At 36.7% G+C, this 17,970-nt stretch overlaps 1 protein-coding gene across 4 annotated transcripts in view; it reads left to right on the forward strand.

Annotated features, from left to right (window-relative positions):
- The window catches only part of VTI1A (vesicle transport through interaction with t-SNAREs 1A), a 255,436-nt gene that overhangs the window by 36,826 nt on the left and 200,640 nt on the right, over window positions 1–17,970 (forward strand). For 2 of the 4 annotated variants that reach the window (XM_017735191.1, XM_017735193.1), the window contains exons 3-4: window positions 8,681–8,758; window positions 15,072–15,092. In XM_017735191.1, the coding sequence (XP_017590680.1) occupies window positions 8,681–8,758; window positions 15,072–15,092 (99 nt within the window). The remainder of the gene's footprint in view (window positions 1–8,680; window positions 8,759–15,071; window positions 15,093–17,970) is intronic. The other 2 variants (XM_017735192.1, XM_017735194.1) reach the window with 1 other exon arrangement.

Below are 17,970 nucleotides of genomic sequence, written 5' to 3' on the forward strand. Positions count from 1 at the left end.
CACACACACACACACACACACACACACACACACGTACACACACACACACACGTACACACACACACACACACCTACACACACACCTTCACACACACACGTACACACACACCTACACACACACATGTACACACACACACACCCCCTACATACACACACACACACGTACACACACACACATGCACACACCTACACACACACACCTACACACACACACACACGTACACACACACACACACACCCAGCGGAGAGCCGGCCAGACAGTCCGACGGTGAATGAGCAGGAAGGGTCTCTGCAGGGGCTTCTGCAGGAGGGATTTAATGCACCCGCACTTGTGCGAGGTTCCAGAGAAGTCCAGGCAGAGCAATGGGGGCTCCAGGGTAAGGGAACCAGTCGAGAAACTCTGAGGGTGTATCAGGTAACAAGGGGTGTAGCGGCCAAGGGAGCCAACCGGGGAAGCGGAGCTGGGGTACATGAACAGAACAGAGCGTTCTGGCAGAGGCTTTTCTGGTCACCCTAACCTGAGCAGGTTCTTTTGGTACCAGGGACTTGTCCCACCAGCGGACTCTCTTTGTTCCTTGTAACCTAGGCTCACCAGCCACCACAATTAAGTAGCAAATAGAGGAAGGAATTAGAACTTGGATGCTTTTTTTCTGGGAAAGGAAGGAGCTGGTAGAATGTACCAGCAGGTGTCTTGTTACTGTTAGCAATGGGAACCTGGGCTCCAGATGGAGATACTGGCTGAAACAAAGATATTTTAATGAACATGTTTTGGTTTATGATCCTTCACCATGAGCTAATTAGTGTGACCTAATTAGTTAGAAAATCTTGAGCCTCCTTAAGATTTTTTTCCTCCCTGCTTTACTGTCTTTGGGACCACTCTCTTTAAAAGTTGGCATTCTTATTAAACTTCTTTCCTTGGAGGAAAATGGCTCCATATTTTTATTTTCTCAGTTCATCTGTCTGTTGATGCAACACAATGGAGTTTATCTTCCATCTCCAAGATTTAGAAAATATTTATGTTAATTACACACTTACCACACAGCATAAAGTCTTTGGACCACAAAACAGGCTGAAGTACATGGTCCTGATGTGTAGTTGCTCCTTGTCCCCTAAATAGCATTAGTTGGATAAATAAAGCTGTGAGATAATAGACTTTATTAAAAAAGGCACAAAGCCAAGCTCATAGTAATAAAAGAAACCACTAAATTGTATGACTTAGGTCATTACAGCAAGGAGATGAGTTGAGATGACCAATAAAGATTTCATAAAAGAAACATAAGCTTTGTAGTATGCTTCTAAAAGGCAGTAGGAGTTCTCTGTTCCACCATTATCTTTAACAGTTTTCCCTGAAAGGTAGTTTTGCAGAGAAACTTGTAATTCTTGCATGTATATATTATATTTCAAAGACCTGCTGTAGTTAAATCATTCTCAAAATAAACTTATTTTTGTAGCCTAGTTCTGCTGATCTTTAAATTGAAGTTATTCAGATCTCACAGAGACTTCTGTAAACAGCAGCCTGTATGATATTAGTGACTGACTTCCATTGCCTCATGTGACTTTTTAAAATCTGTTTTAGGGGTGAGAGTCTTCTAGGATTTGACATAGTGACTGAATTGTTTCAAGTGATCATATTCACATTCTTATATATTTCTGCAGGTTAGCCTGAACATGAATTGAGGATCAATTTATCTGTCAAGAATACTGGCTTGATTTTGGCTGTTCCTATTCTTTGCATACAGATGGGTTTTTCTGAGGCCACAAGTCTGGATGTGTCCCTTTTCACTTCAAGACCGATTGTGAACCTATGCTTTAAACAGCAGAATTTATCCCACTTAGTCCCCCTACACCCAAATTAATTGTCAATGTGTGGATTACTTTGAACCTGCATCAGGTGTGGTGTTTCACCTGAGGTATCTTTATTATCATGCTGTTGTCTGACTTGGGAAGAGAGGGTGTTCCCCCCTTTCCAGCCTTGTTCTTGCCTTTTATTCCAGCACTGATGATAGAAATGGCCGTGGTAAAGAAGGGTCTGCAAGTTGCCAAACCTTTGTCAGCAAATCAGCCAATATATGTTTGCTATATGTATCAAGGCAAAAGGCACAACAACCAGCTTTTAATTTAGCAATCTAAATTATCAGACTGGTCTTTGAACGTGCACAGGGCGGTTACAAGGAAGCAATAGGCTTTTCACGAAGGTGGATCTGAGAAGGAATGAATTTGAGTGATCTCATGCACAATTTAAAGGAATTTCTACTGACTGAATAGGGAAGTTGGTTAACTCAGCCAGCTAAGTAGATGTGTAAAGATGGGCTTTGTAATGAAAGATGATAGTTTAATAATGGTCATTTGAAGGAATCCATAGAAGGGGATTGGACAAAATACTGAAATTAGAGTACTGAAAAGCACATTACAGGAACAGACTGTGAGCTGTGGGTAACAGTAGATAGTGGAATAACTGCAAGTCAGCAGTGCAGAGGTCACTCATCACTGTTGGCCTACAGAGATGTTACAGTTAAATTTGAAGATATACCCAGTCTTCCTTCCTGCAGCAGCTGATGCCTGGCATATTTTGAGATTATGGCACATGAGTAAAAAGGCTGGCAAGCTGCTGTGCAGAACAGCCCAGCACTGAAGGCACCTTGGAGAAACTAAATTCTGATGAAAGAATAAAATACTATATATGGAGGGACCAAGGTTTGGAATTAGTATGTGGTAATTCAAACAAGCAAAGATGAGTGGTTATAATAAAAAGAAAACGAAAATTGATTTATATGCCAGGCTAAGGCTATTCCTTGTTATGTTTGGAGAGTACTATTCAAGCCCAAGCAATACTCACCTGAAGTTTTCTATGCTTGGATTTATAATTCTTGTATTGCATTTTGTTAGGTTTCCTTAGATGTTTCCATAGATTTCTGTAGTGATGATAGTGAATATTTGTGCGTTCTCTTAAAACAGAAAGAGGCAGAGGTCAGTTAGGTCCAACCTTTCGAATTTTGAAAAATCTTTCCATTTCTGGGTTAAGTTTAAAAGTCTGAGTTCAGGGAAATAAAAGTTCCTTTTCTAAATACAACAATACAACTGTTTTTTTCACAATAGGAATCATCCCCTGTTACTCCATAAATTCACAGAAACAGTGAATTTCAGTTCTCACTCAGGTCACCTGTTTCCTTCTCTACCCGTGGCAGGTGCAATGTAGCAGTTTAAGCACCTGCCTTGTTGGTGACATACATGGTCCTCCACTGGCCATGAGGTTGAGGTGGAAGCAGTTTTGTGGGCAGAAGCTGCATTTTTCACAAACAACATAACAGTCTTGTGTCTTCATGGGGGTTTGCTTGGCCTTCATCCCTGCCCTCGCCCCATAATGAAACTAAAAGTGTGTTTGATGAGGATTATTGAAAAGAAGATTTATGGATCTGTGACATCTATTTAAGATGGTTGATAGTGTCTCTGCATTAATTTCACATTAGCACTTGAAGTTTGATTTCTCTCTGCTGTTGCAGGAAGCTGTTGACATTTGTCAGAGTGGCAGAACACGGGGTTTGAGTTGTGTTTCCCTTTCGGAGTTGCCTGCAGCCTCTTCCCTGTGCATGCAGGGAGGGAGGCAAGACTGGGGGTGGCTGAGACATTGACTTTTGCCAGCTGACACATACTGTTAAATTGATCCTTTCAATCAGAAGTTTCAGTGGATTTGTAGAATAGTTTTTTGTTACTTTTGGACAGGAATGTATCCATTTGTTTGGGGATGTTTTTCAGTTTTCTTAAGGAAATGCTTGGAAGTCCAGCATTGCATCAGGTTGTATATTAGCGCAATTTTCCTGCTTCTTGCACCCAATTGCTAAAAACTCAGCTACTTAGGAACAGGAAGACCCTTTTGGAATTGCAGTCTGAAGTGTCTAGTCTATTGTTCCTTGATCACCTTTGCAGAGAAATACAGAAGTTTTGAAAACTGAAGTTTGAACACAATTTTTCAAATTGAAAAGGAATTTCAATTTCTTTTATTTAATAAGTCAGCTTGTGTTTCTGTTTCAATATAAGCTTTACGATTGTTAAGTAGGACCACTTACTTTTCCTCTAAATTTGTTAAACTGTATCTTTTTCATTTCTGTTCAGCAAAAAAATACTTAAATACCTATTCCAAAAGGCAGAGAGGAAAGTGTATGTTTTGCAGTATTTAGCTGTCCATGTGGGCATCAGGTCACTTTTTTCACCTTCCTTTTAGCAAGAGCAATGGCAAAAGTGACTATTCTCAAAGAACACAAAATCTGATTTATTCCCAAAATTATTTCTGGTTATGTTACTCTCAAGTATTTATTTAAATTTAGAGCAGGGCCAAACTCTAAAACAGATGCCTGGACATTTTTTAAAAACACTTACCTATACTAGGAAATTCTAATAAATTTTGTATGAAAACAGATGTTTGTGGATAAATAAGCCTTTTTGTTGTTTACGCATATTCCACCAAAAAAATCTGTTTAATCTGTTCTTAAAACATTGAGCCTGAAAAATGGAGAGGTTGGGATGAAAGGATCTGCTGGTTCTTTTGTCTGAAATGCACCCAGTTTTGCTCATCTGTTCAGAGACTGCTTAGCATTTAGGAGGGGGAAAGCTATTCTTTAGTTCATGTATGAAAATGTACAATACTTTATATCAATTATTTGGCTGATTGCTGGAAGTGCGTTGGAGTGAGGGGGCACTGGCTAGTTCTGGCCTTCACTAATGGGAACATTTCAGAATGTGGATGGTAATTAAAGTATAGAATGCGGAAAATTAAGCCAAAATTGAATAGAAATGAATAAGTATGTGTTCTGTTGTGCAGATGTTGGAAATAGATTATTTTGGATACCTCTTTCTATCTACATCTTATTTGGTTACCATGTAAAATTCAGTCATATGCCATGTAGATTGTTTCTCTTCCCATTACCTTTTCTGTTTTTATGTTGTGATGTATCTGTATAGGTAGTAATTTAGCAAAATATCCTGTCTGCCAGGTGTGGGAACTAGCTGATTGTATTGTAATACCAGATCATTACTTAATTCATATGCAACCTAGCCTAGCACATGGAAAGCATTATAAATCTATTTACAGTGTGGCTGGTCTGATGATAACATTGTATTAAATTCCCAGGTGAGGCAATTTAAGCAATTGCTTTGCCATGTGTAGGCCATGGAAATTAACTTCTCATATGCTTTAGTAATAGACGAACTTCATTGGTATGCTCAGATTAGTGGTATAGCAGAATTCTTACAGTCTGGTTACGTGTACCCTGCTTCACATGTAGAATCATACAGGGGGGTGGTACTGCAGATCACAGATCTTAATTAGTTTAAGCTGAGTTAATTCATTTCAATTCTAATTTAGCTGGGCTTGCCTATGAACACATTCAGTTCTATTGGGAAATGTTAAGGCTTGGGTCAAGTAGACAGATTGTTTAAAGCCAAATTGCCAGACAGAACTGAGCAAGTGTATCTGTTTGAACAGGGCTTTAAGGAAATCACCCAATCAGTATGCAAAAATCCTGTTCATAAACCAAGAGAGATCTGCCTGGAATCAGAAATTCTTCCTTGTCAGAAGGTCTGGGCACTGTAGTACGTTTAAAACAGCCCCTGAAACTTTCCGAGTGCTGAAGTTCTTGTACAAAGAAGCTTAACCCTTTTGTGTCTCTCTGTTTGGGGACATGCTCAAATGCAAACACATTCACTGAGCAAAACCACTTGTGTGCTTAGACTTTTTGTCTAGGTATATACACAAAAATATAAAACACAAGGAAAACTTCTATATATGACAGGCCTTTGCAGACAAAAAACTGCACACAGAACCTCTTAAACCTATATTGGGCTGCCCAGAAATGCCTTGGATTACAAACTCTGTAAATCTTCTGTCTTTTCTAGAAACATACATATAAAGTACCAGTAGACAGTGGTAACTGACAACTAAGACTAAAAATGTTGACAATTTCTTGATTTGCCTGGTTAGCTTATGTATAGAAGTCATTAACTATTTATAAAATGCATTATGAATTGGGTTCCTTCAAACTGTAGCAGAGTGTGTGACATTTCCAGCTCAAACTATCATTCTTCATTTGGCTAAAGTATATATTTATAAACAGCTGATGGTTATGAACTAAAAAATAAAAAATAAAAAATATAAAATAATTATTTAATTATTGAGTTCAGACAAGCTGAATTAATTTTGATAGCCACATTTAAAAGTGTTAGCCAATAATACTTTAATGAAAATAAGAATAGTATTTCAAGATATTGATACTTCGGACAAAACTTGAAAGAATAAATGAGCACTTTAGTTCAAAGACCTTTCCTTTTATATTATTGATTCATTTGGTAGTGAAATTGTGATCAAAAGTAGTATCAAATTATTTATTGATTATGGCAAAGAGTTATACCTAATTGTAGCCAAAGCATTATTTCTTTTAATAAAATTTCTGATTTTCAGATCATGACAGATTATTGCAATAAAAGAACAATGATACAAATATATTTATTAAGTTCAGTGGTGAGGACTTAAAGGATTATACAGAGCCTCTAAAAATTGTATTGCTATTAAAATTTATTTCTTTCCCATGAAGTATCTTCTTTTTCCTTTCACCCATGCAGGCTCTTAAGAATGCGAATATCATCCAGTTAAATCTTTCAAATAAATGATGTGTAATCAGGGACCATCTCAATCCCTACATATTATTAGGCAGCTTGTTCACTGGAGAACAAGCTCATGAAGCATTGTGCTCCTCATCTCAGTCTAATAATGCTAAATACATTCAACACTAACAGGATCAGTGGGGCTGAGTCATTTTGTGAAATTGGGTGAAACCGTACAGTTGAACTACTAGACCTCAAATGAGGTCTTAAGATTGAATCTTAATCAGAAAAGAAGATCAGATATTTATTGGTATATATTTGTAATTTCCTTCCTTGTTTGAGGTGTATCAAATAAAAATCGGAAAATAATATAATTGAGCAATCTATGCCAATTTGTTGGCTTTTTGGTGAGAAAAGAGAAAAACAAAACCTATCTCCATATGATATTCTTGCATACTGTGGAGTGTTTTAGTCCCCCATAGTGATGAAATGAATAATTTAAACAGGCAGCTCTGATACCACAGCCTGTTTAAAGGTTCTCATTTCCTTTAATGCTGTAGACTACTTTAGCTTGGTTAGTATGAAACTGTGACAGCTGAGATCTCCAAAAGATTTGGCACAGTTCACCTCTTGCTGTGGGTCCATGGTCCATGGCTTTGTCCTTCCTACTTAGATCTGTAGCTGTAGGATATAATCTATATCTGAATGCTGGCAAGTGAATCACAAATGTGTAAACATTGTAACGATGATGTTGGTAATAAGAGGAGCTACACAGAATAAAGAGCTAAAATGTTTTGCTCTGAGGGGACCCATACAAGGCTTACTTCACTGCTAGGTCCTTTGCATAAAGGGTGACACACTTCCAAACCTCTTTGTTGCAAGGGTGATGAATTTTCCTGTGCTCAGTTTAATTTCTAGTGGTTGTTTCCTGTGCCTCAGTCCCAAGCACAAGTTTTGGCCTGATGGCCCAAGCAGGGAAGGTTTGAGGAGGGATTCATTTTTTCTGAGTTCCTACTGGTAGTCACTACCATGGCAGGGTGTGGGGGAAGCCCCCATCAATAAAGGAAGACCCTACACCTTAGTTCTTTCTACTCTTTGGTTTCTTCCTCTGATGAAGTGTAAAAATTACCATAACCGGTCTCAAAAAGAAAAAAAAAATGGTAAATATGTTTAAAATTCTCTCTCTCTTTTAATAGTAAAAGTGGGAATATTAGCTGAGTAATAGCCTGTTATTTGGCTAACAGAGAAATTGAAAGCTGGGCAGGTGTTCTCATTATGGATTTCCCCATTGCTCCATTGAATCCTGTGCTATGTTAGTAATCATCACACTTTTGCTTTGCATTGCACTTGGTCTAGTTTGGAATCAACATAATTATCAGTTCAAGAGCAAATCTGGTGCTCATAAGCTGTGAATTTACTTAATATCCTGTCTGTCCTAATGATCCCATGGATGACTGTCTCAGTTTTGTGGCGTTTCCGTGAACTGCTGAAAACCTATGTTTCCTTGTGCTGTTGTTTACTCTCCTTTCTTTTGCCCTTTAATTTCTGATCCTTTCCCAGTAGCCTTAGCAGCATGGAAAACGCTTGTTAATTTTCTACATCTTTAAATTTAATCGGATGTCACATGTGTGTTGTTCAGGTTTGGTTTTGGTTTTTTTTTTAATGTGGGAAAAGCTCAGTCTTCCTTTGCTGTCTAGTGGCATCACTGCAGTGTTATGCTGAGTTCTGTGACCTGCTAGCAAGTGTTCTTCAGAAAAACACATTTGGTTCCTGCACTGGCATTTCTTCAATGCTTCTGCTGGTAGCATTTATTGCCTCACGTTACGTATCTTGAGCTTCACGGAAGCTGCTTTCATTGCTGCAATGTTGAGGGTGTGACTTGTCTTAGAAATACTACAGTTTTGCCATGCAGATTTGTTAAGATAGAGCAGTTGAAGAACTTTGTAATAACTTTTACTTGCAGATTTATTTTTTTTTTAATCAAATAGGTATCCATTAGGGGGCTCTCGAGGTTCAAGATGATCAGCCTTGATACCAATGGCTTCGGAGCGTTACTTCCTAACCCTTTTTTCTTTTTGTTTTACAGAAAAGGTCACGAATCGCCTACAGTGATGAGGTGCGGAATGAGCTCCTAGGGGATGACGGGAATTCCTCAGAGAACCAGGTAGGATGCTAATCAAGAAGCCCTAGTGGGTGGCTGGAGGGTGAAGGAGGTCACTGGCACACTGGGCTTCTCAAGCTGCTCCTTAACAGCATTAGCAACAACTCATGTGGAAGTGATACTGTTTAATGCAAAGCTGGGGTCTTAATCAACTTCAAAATGTTTCTTGGAGATCTTACATTTAACCCTTTAACTTGTGATCACTGTCTGCTATCTCAAAAAAAATCTTTTCTTCTCTTTTCTTTATTATTTAGTACTTAAGAAATAACTTGAAACACGCTGTTTGCCGACAAAGCCAAGGTCTTCACCTCAAACACATGTAAAAGGAATAAAAAAGTACATAATGCAGCTTTGATAATAATGCAGTATAATTAAATCAACACTGGCAGGCAAAACAAATGAAAGTGCGCTCTCAGAATTAGGCAGTATCCCACTCAGTTTCCTTGTGTGATTCCTTCCCTAACCAGATTTTCTCTCCTTGTACCAAAACCACAAGTTGTTCTAATAAGAGCGTGCTTTCATAATGCATGTTGTACTAGGATGCAGAGTGCTATCCACCTCTTGTAATGAATGAAAGCTTGGTAATCCTGAGGCTTTTTTAAAATCTTGTACCCGTATTGTTGTTCTGCATACTACAGTGAGGATCCTGCGAGACTACTGAAAATTGTAAAGGCACTGTTTTATTCAGGAGACTTTGACCCACCTGTTAATATTTCTTTTTGGGATGAAACTTGTTTGACACTGTCTGAAAGGAGAATATTTCTTTTCTTCCTGAGATTTATGTTATCAAAGTCTTGTGTTTTGAGTTAGAAATTAGCTGAAAGTTTTCCTACATGTCATGTTTTCTCTTCTGACTAGATAGAATCCAAATTATTTTGCTAATGAAAGTAAAAACTGTTTAAGTGTTTACTTGATGAATGTGATATTAAATAAGGAAATGGATCAGAACAATGTTCTGAAATTTTTTGTGTCTTCTATGCCAGTAAAGGCTCAGCTCCACTAAGGACAGAAAAAATAAAGACTTGGAAACTTACCTGGTACAAAGACTTTCAAAACACAGACCCCATAACCCTTAATCTTATACAGTATTTTAAACATGCTCTGTAAATTTTAAACTCCGTAATAGACTTTAAGTCATACATGAATGAAATTATACACAGGATACGATTTATCTGAAGACACAAGACTGGAGTATAGCAGCTCTAATAGCTATGTGAAGACTTAAATGACATTAATGTTCATATTTATATATGATAGAAAGGGGAGATTCCAAAATTTGAGTAAAATAAAGATGGGGGCCTTATACCTAAATAATGAATTTATGGAGAAGATGATTTTAGGGAGAAGAGTTTCATAGTCTGCATGTCATGATTGTAAATGCAGTCCTGTGAAAGTGTTAAGATTCTCATTTTATTTCTCTTAAGGTAGTGCTACTTCTACATTTCAAGAAAAAAATGTGTGAATTCAGACATAAAAGGGCAATTGTGATAAGAAGCTTTACTTATAACAGAATATCTTATGTGTAGGGATGAGATAAAATATTTTATTTTCACTTTTTAAAGAATGTTTAAATAACTGGTTCATATGTGCACTTTTTGTGACTGGTGATCTTTTTTTCCAAACTTGGTGAAAGAGACACGTTCTCATCTCAAGGAACTAAATGATACCTTCAACCATATGTCAACTTGAGGGCTTTTTCTTCCAAATGAGCACTATTTAAATGAAAGAAAATTTTGGCTGCTGAAGGACTCTTGTGTAGTCTTTTGGGTAATCAAAATCTTTTTCTATAACCCAACTTGAAATTATTACCTCTGTATCTTTAAAGTTCTTCATTCCTTTCTTGAAAAAATATAATGAAATAGCACCATAAAAGAGTCACCTAATTTCTTTTAAATATGTGAATGCCAGTATTTTTAAAATACATGATTTATCTTTTCGTTTCAATAGTAAATATCACATTCTCTTTTTTTTATTTTATATTTTTACTTAGACCTGTACTTATTTACATGTAGCTATGAGTGCAAGCAGTTAGTGCAAAAACTTCAGCTGGTATTGAGCTTATTAGAATATACAGCTTTCAAAATCAAGTGTAAGGCTTGGATACTTACCAGATACATGGGATAATGTCATGTTTAACTCAGTAACTTTCACTCCTATGCATTATTATATTAATAGAAAACTTAGACTGAATGATGAAAGAATGCTCAGGTATAACTTAAAGCCATATAAAATATTCGAAGGTGTTTCAAATGCTTGCTTTTGTTTTGTCTGATGGAAATAAATATAGGTACACAGACTGATCCTGACCCTAATATTGTAGGATTTTTACTTCTCAATCAGTTTGGGTTAGGTTAAGTTAATTTAACTGAAAAGTGGTTGGTTTGTTTTCCCCAATTCAGTCACCAACTGGGAAAAGGGAGAGAAACTATTCCTTTTCTGACAGAGGAGGTGTTGAAAGAAGTTGCCAGCTCAGAATTGCTCCTGTACCAAACCACAAATATTGATAAAATCTGCCAATAGAAATATTGAGTATCTGGGTAGTCAGGGTTGTTACCCAGAGGCAAACAAGAGATATGAGTTGTTGGTCTTTGTGATAAACATTTGCATAATGTTTTTGGTGGAGAGAGAAGACAAAAGGAACTTAATGCTTGCTGGCTAGTATGACCATATTAAAAATCTAGAAATAAAACAGGTCAGTATTGGAAAAATAAATGATCTGGATCTTTTCCTCATTCAGCTTCTCTTTTTTTAGTTGAGTTTCAAAGTACAGTTACAGCAAACCACAGCCAAGTTATAAGCTGTACTGAACAGGATGATATGTATGAGTTTCCAGTTGCTCTCTCAGGAAGAAAGATTGAAGTACAAAGAACAGATTGAAGAATTAGCTAATGGTGATTTGTCTTTTGTCTTCTTCATTTTCCCAACATGTCTCCCAGAAGTAGCAGCCATCATGTCTAGATGACACTTACAGAATAACTTGGAATACAATTCCCTTATAGTGATTATGCCAAGATTTAACTACTTTTACTAGATACAGCATATAGAAATTTCCTGTAAGAAGTTGTAAGAATTATGCAATTCTGCTACTGAAAGTTTCTTTTGACATAAATGCAACTTTGTTTGATGAGACAGGTAGTGAGTGATACAGTGCTCTTAATGCACCTAGAGTTCAGTAAAGTCACTGCTTAACATATGTTAATTTCTTCTTAATTTGAATCATGTGAATGATGAGGCACTCAGAAGTTGAAAATCAAGAGATTTTGCATCAAAAAAGCCCTTACCTCACAAACCCAATCCCAGAAAATTACTGTGTGCATTGGGTTGTTATTTATTTTCCAAGAGTGGTCTTAAACAGGCTCTGTTGCTTTCAAGTCTTGTTTGTCATCCTGGCCACCAACATTTAGCAAATCCCTTGAAAGTTTTGAGTTTTTCAGTGCAGTGATACACTACCTAAAGTTGTAGCCTCACTTTAATAATAATAGAACTGTTTTATGTAGATATTCCTATGTTTTTGAGGAAGTATATGTTGGGTTAAATCAGAAATCCCTCTCAACCAAAATAATGTGAGGTTCAGTATTACCAGCTTTCTTGAGGTTTAACAGTGTTCCTTTCTTTTTAGCAGCTATGTTCATTAGTAAGTTTAAATAAATTCACATTGAGTTAAACTGCATATCCATATACCCATACATTCTATATGTGATTCGTGGTGAACAAATATTTTGTGTCTACTTAATTTCTGACTACAAAGTTGTGATAATATTAGATTTGGGCTTGCTGTGCATAAAGTGTGTCAAACTTCAGCTACAGACCAGGGGGTGAAGTTGGTCAATTTAATTCGCCAAGATCTAAAGAAGGTCGGTATCATTTCATATAGCCCTGGCAGAGCAGATCATTACCAGACACAAATCTGTTCGTTACATGCCGAGGGTTTATAGCAAAATAAATAGACTGTCATCATAAGTTCAGAAAATTGTGTGTTCGACCCACGATAATGTGTAAAGGGCGTTTAATAGAGTTCAGCATTTATTCGTTATCTATATGCGGACAGAGACGGCGGAGGCGTTATCAGCTTTTTAAAAAAAATTCGGTAGTTTTCTGTGTCACATGACGAGCCTCACGGCCACACGTGTGCTCGCACACACACACACACACATCCCATCTCGCTCCCTCGCTCTCTGTGGTGCAGTTTTGATTTTAGTCACAGCAGAAGGCTTAGCCACAAGAGATTCCACTGGTTCAAACCAGCGTAAACCAGATTTTTTTTTTTAGCCTACAAAGGAACAGATTACCTCTTGTATCGAATTCTGTATTGCAAAAAAAAAAAAAGAAAAAAAACCAACTTTGTTTCAAAAATATGCTGATTATCATAACCTAAAATGGTGGCTGCGCACGGCTTAATGCTGTTTACAGTTCAGGAGTGAGCATAATAAAAATAATGTTTCAAAATAGAAATGTAAAGGTAACACATTTTCATCAAGAGCATTGTTAAATTGGGGAAAAATACATCTTTTGTTAATTTGAATGAATATCTTTCAGCCAATGTTAAAAAAACCCCAACCCTGTCCCATTACTTAGCTTAGCTGCAAATCCTATGCAGAGCTTAAATTCAGCCATGCAGCACAAACAAGATAGAACATTTTTGTTTGGGACCTATTGAAAAAACAAATGTGCAGCATTTTAAAACTCTCATTGATTATAGCAGGGTGGCATGCCCGGACGGGCTCTATTGCGGGAGAGTCGTTTTAAACTTTGGCCCTTTAAGTATCATAGTCAACTGAAGAATGGTGGCCTCAGAAAGAAAAGATAGCTATGTGATCAACTCCCAGATCGTCTCTTTCTAAAGCCTTAATGTTTGCCTTTTTGGGAAAAAAAGGGGGGGAAGAGCTGGAGAACGAGACAAATTTATGATAGGCCAAGCACTTGAATTTAAGCGCTGGTTTGGCCGACAATGCAGTTTTCTTTGTACCAAATTCTACCAAACTTCTTTGACTCAGTGCAGAAGTGCTGGCCCAGTTCAGGTCAGGGTGGTGTAGGAGCCCTCCTAATTACATCTTGCTAGAGACTCTTGTCCCTTTTGGTAACGGAGTGAGGCGAACCTTCAGTTTTAGACGAGCCGTATGAAACAATAGAGAGTAATGGAGGTTCTTTTGTTTCCTTCATGCTGGTGAGACTTTATTAGTAATAAACATTCTCAGCTTACACATATGTTGAAAATTAGTGTTATGGAACTGTAGGTGAAGTATCAGCATAAACTGAGATAATTATGTAGCTGTTGTAATTTTGAATTCAATTGGAATCGGTGAGAGAACTGTAATTTTTCATAAAGAGCCACTCTTGTGCAGATATTTTTTGTGAGCAATTATACATTTTGTTCCAGTACAAATAATTTATCTATCTCTCTAAGGGGAGTGTATATTACAACATAGCTTGATCATCAGGCTGGGGTTTTATTTAGTTTTATGGTAAAGCTGCCAGAGCAATATTATTAGTGTTAGTGTTAGATTGTGTTGATTTACAAGCATAAATAAATAAATATAAATTTATATACTATATAAGCATACACACACACTCTATGTGGGCATATATATACACAGTGTATAGTGATCTGGATCAAGAACCTGGAATGGGTCTTTTCTGAGGGAAATACGTTTCATGTTGTTCCCTATTCCTTTGTCTATTTTTAAATATGCTATTCAATAAATCATACTTCTGAGCCATTTAACTAAGCTGCTTTATTTTTTTTTTACCTGGAAAAACCCCTCAGTATGAAGTTCAATAATAAAATTAAATAATATCGTTACAGTAGAACTCAGGTATATAAAAACTGAAATGCTGAAATACATGCTATAAAGATGCAGTCATCTATTAATAAGTTAGATCTTCTAGTAAAATAAGAAATCAGTTGTCACGACTAAAATATACAGAAAACATTCTGAAAACTTGTGTATACAAAACCACTTCAGCTGTACAATCTTCGAAGAGAGGAATAGTAAACTTGTTTTTTTCTTTATAATATAGACTTCTATGAAGTCATTCCCCTTTATTTCATGATGGTGTCTTAGATGTGGTTTAAAAGAGAATTTCACACTATTCTCTTTGTTTAATGTGACAGTGTGAGAAAGTGATCTTTATTCGTTCAAAAAACTCTGCATGTAGTCTATGTTTAGGTTCTTTTAATGTGTTTGTCTGTGATTTTTAAATGCTAAACATGTAAACAGATAAATTGTCAATGTTAATTCTGTATCCTGTCACACAACTGATCTTTCTTTCCTGCCATTTCTTTCCTTTTTATCTTTTTTGTGCGTTCATGTTGCAGTTGATAAAATTACGTGAAGAGGTGAGTACTTTCTTGCTTTTTGTTGTCTAGCTTTCCCTTTAAAGCTGAGTTTCTAAATCTGAAGTAGATCTTTTTGTTCATTGTTGCAGGGAAATCTACACAAAGCAAAAATATTGATTACATTGCTTTAAAATATTCACTGTTGTGCCTCTTTTTCCCTAATAATTGTATACTTACATAGGAATCTCTAGATCAAACCTTAGAAATTAACATTCTTTGATAATGGAATTTTTTTTAAAGGCACTAGAAAAAGAAGGGTGGAAAAAAACTCTATTATTTGATCTCTCCAAGAATACCATGATCAAATCAGGTACAATAATAATCATGTTTGCATCACAAAATCTTTGATAGGGAAAGTACATTTATACACTGGTATTGAAAGTCAAAGCATTGCTTTGGTATAAACCTTTGCTGAAGCATTTTAAAAATTACACAGTATTTCACAGTGTTTTGAGTGTGGTATGAGGTATTCAAACAGCTTATGTATTATACTGGATATTGTACACCCACTGAAAATACAGTACAGATAGATAGACCTACACACATATCAATATTTATTATTTATTTGTGAGTGCTGTAGATCTGTAGGTGTAACACTAGAGATCAGTATTCCAGAACACCTTTCTTCCAGTTATAAAATGACTCATAAATATTTAGAAAGAAGCCTGTTTTAATGGTCAGTTCCTCAAATGTTTCAGTACATTTTCTGAAATTAATCTCTGCTTTTGCTTGCTGTTGTAGCAAAGCAGGTATTTGAACTGCTATTTTTTTATTATTTCCTAGTAGCCACTGAAAAGAAGGTCTGAGTAAAGTCAAGTTTACTTACAGGTCAGATTTCTGAAGGGTTTCATACGGAGAGCTTGGACCAGTGAAGTATTTGAATAAATATCTTTAGAAGCACGAGTATTTTAACATCACATATTTGTCTGGTATCTTCTTTGTGGAACATGTGTGCTCAGTAATGTATCAGTAATATATACTGAGCTCTGCAGGAAAGGATTTGTAAGTTTTAGAAATGGTGATGACAAAGAATTGTAAAGTAACCACATTAAGGACAATTACAGAGAATTCTTAAAAACAGGTAGGTATTTGTGATACAAAGATTCTTCACTAGTTCCCCGAATGCTTTATTTTCCCCCTCTTCTCATGGAGCTGATATTAATATGTAAAAGCTACAGAGTAAAAGAGTTAACAAAAAAAATTTAAATAAAATAAACATGTAACCACATGAAAGCCTTCCCACCACTGCTGAGCTCCCCTCCCCAATAGTCCCAGTATTTAAACAGATGACAGTATTGTTGCAAGGGTTTGTATAGCCTGATTTCGGAGGTTTTTCAGAAGAATAAGGTTCATTTTCTTATCCCTTTAACAACACCTGCATGTCTGCCCCTGAGCTTTTGCAAAGAGTACAGCAGGATCATTTTTGTTTGCAAACATAAGATTATAGTTTTATAATGATTCCTAATTTTTAAATTCACTCTGAAAATTTAATCATACATAAAGAACAAAGCTGCCACTTATCTGCTTTTCTTTTTGAAATAGCTATGAAAGCAAGTAAGAAAATTCAGGGTATTATTGCAAAGGGGTGCAACTTGGGAGCTATACTGAACTCAGTTATATCTTTTGGATTTTATAAATCCTCTGTGCTAGCCACCTAAAAAAATTTGACATTGCTTCTGGTAATTTTTTTTTTTTTTGCTTTTCCTTGCTTAGCCTCAGAAGTTACTTTTTCCTCTCTGCATATGGTGAAAGCAGCAGAAAATAGAACTAAATAGAGGGATTTATTATTTTGTCTTGATCAAAATTGTACAGGTAGAGAGAAAAATAATTTTAAACCCAATTGTTTGCATTCTGTTCTCTGCATGTAAGTACCCGCTCTGTGTTGGATAGGCTGTAAATGCAATGGTGTTTTTATACCCAATGCAAAATGCACATTAAAGTTTAAATGAAGGCTAGCACAGTGACTCAGGCATAATTCTTAACTCGTCACAGAGCGAAACATCAAGGCATCCCCAATTATAGTTCTCCTAAGGAGGTATGAAGTGATCTTAAAAGAAATTGTGGTTTGCCATACTGTTTGTTAATAAAACCTGTGCCTTCTCTCATTACAAGGCTCTATTCTCGCACACTTGCCGTACACAGGCTTCCATGGAGGCTGTGCCGCTCTGTCTTTTGAGCTCCTGAGATCTCAGTTTGAATCCAGCCCACATGGAATGACTAAATCTCTAGTGATAGCGTGCCACTTTGCAAAACTTCCTTATATAACTCCAAACAGAAGCTGTTTCTGAAACTGCAAGACAGACTGAATCACCTCGCTACCCCCCTCACAGAGTGCAGGGGATACTGTGGGAGAAGGAGTTTGGGGAGGGGTGGAAGCTTTTGAAAGCTGCCTGCTATAGGGCATTGATTTCATGTCCAAAGGACAGGGTGCCTCCAAATCCAAACAGTGTAAATGACACCACCCTTTATAATAAAATTAGTTTTCATTATAGAATGCCTTGGGTGGAAATGCTCTGAAATCAAGTTAAGAAATGGCTCTGAGTTAATGTTAGCAGCGAGTTCCCAGGGCTTTAGTATTCTAATTGCTTGCAGTTAGACCGAACTGGGCTGGTAATTTATTTTATTTAAATGTGGCTTAAATGGTATATAAAAATATACAGTCAAACGCTAATTCTTTCTGTTGGGTAGGTCTTTCACCTCGTGATGTGAAATCTGATTATTTCCCCCTCTCTCCCTTTACATAGCAGTATAGTGTTTTCATTTCCCTTATACAGCCCTGTACATCTGTTCTGTGATCAGAGTGTTCTACTCCTTGTGCTCACTCCCAGCCTTTGGTGGTTTTTTAAGTATCTCCTCTCTAACTTTTAGGATTCTTACC

The sequence above is a fragment of the Corvus brachyrhynchos genome, unplaced genomic scaffold (assembly GCF_000691975.1).
Source record: "Corvus brachyrhynchos isolate BGI_N302 unplaced genomic scaffold, ASM69197v1 scaffold705, whole genome shotgun sequence".
NCBI classification, from domain to species: Eukaryota; Metazoa; Chordata; class Aves; order Passeriformes; family Corvidae; genus Corvus; species Corvus brachyrhynchos.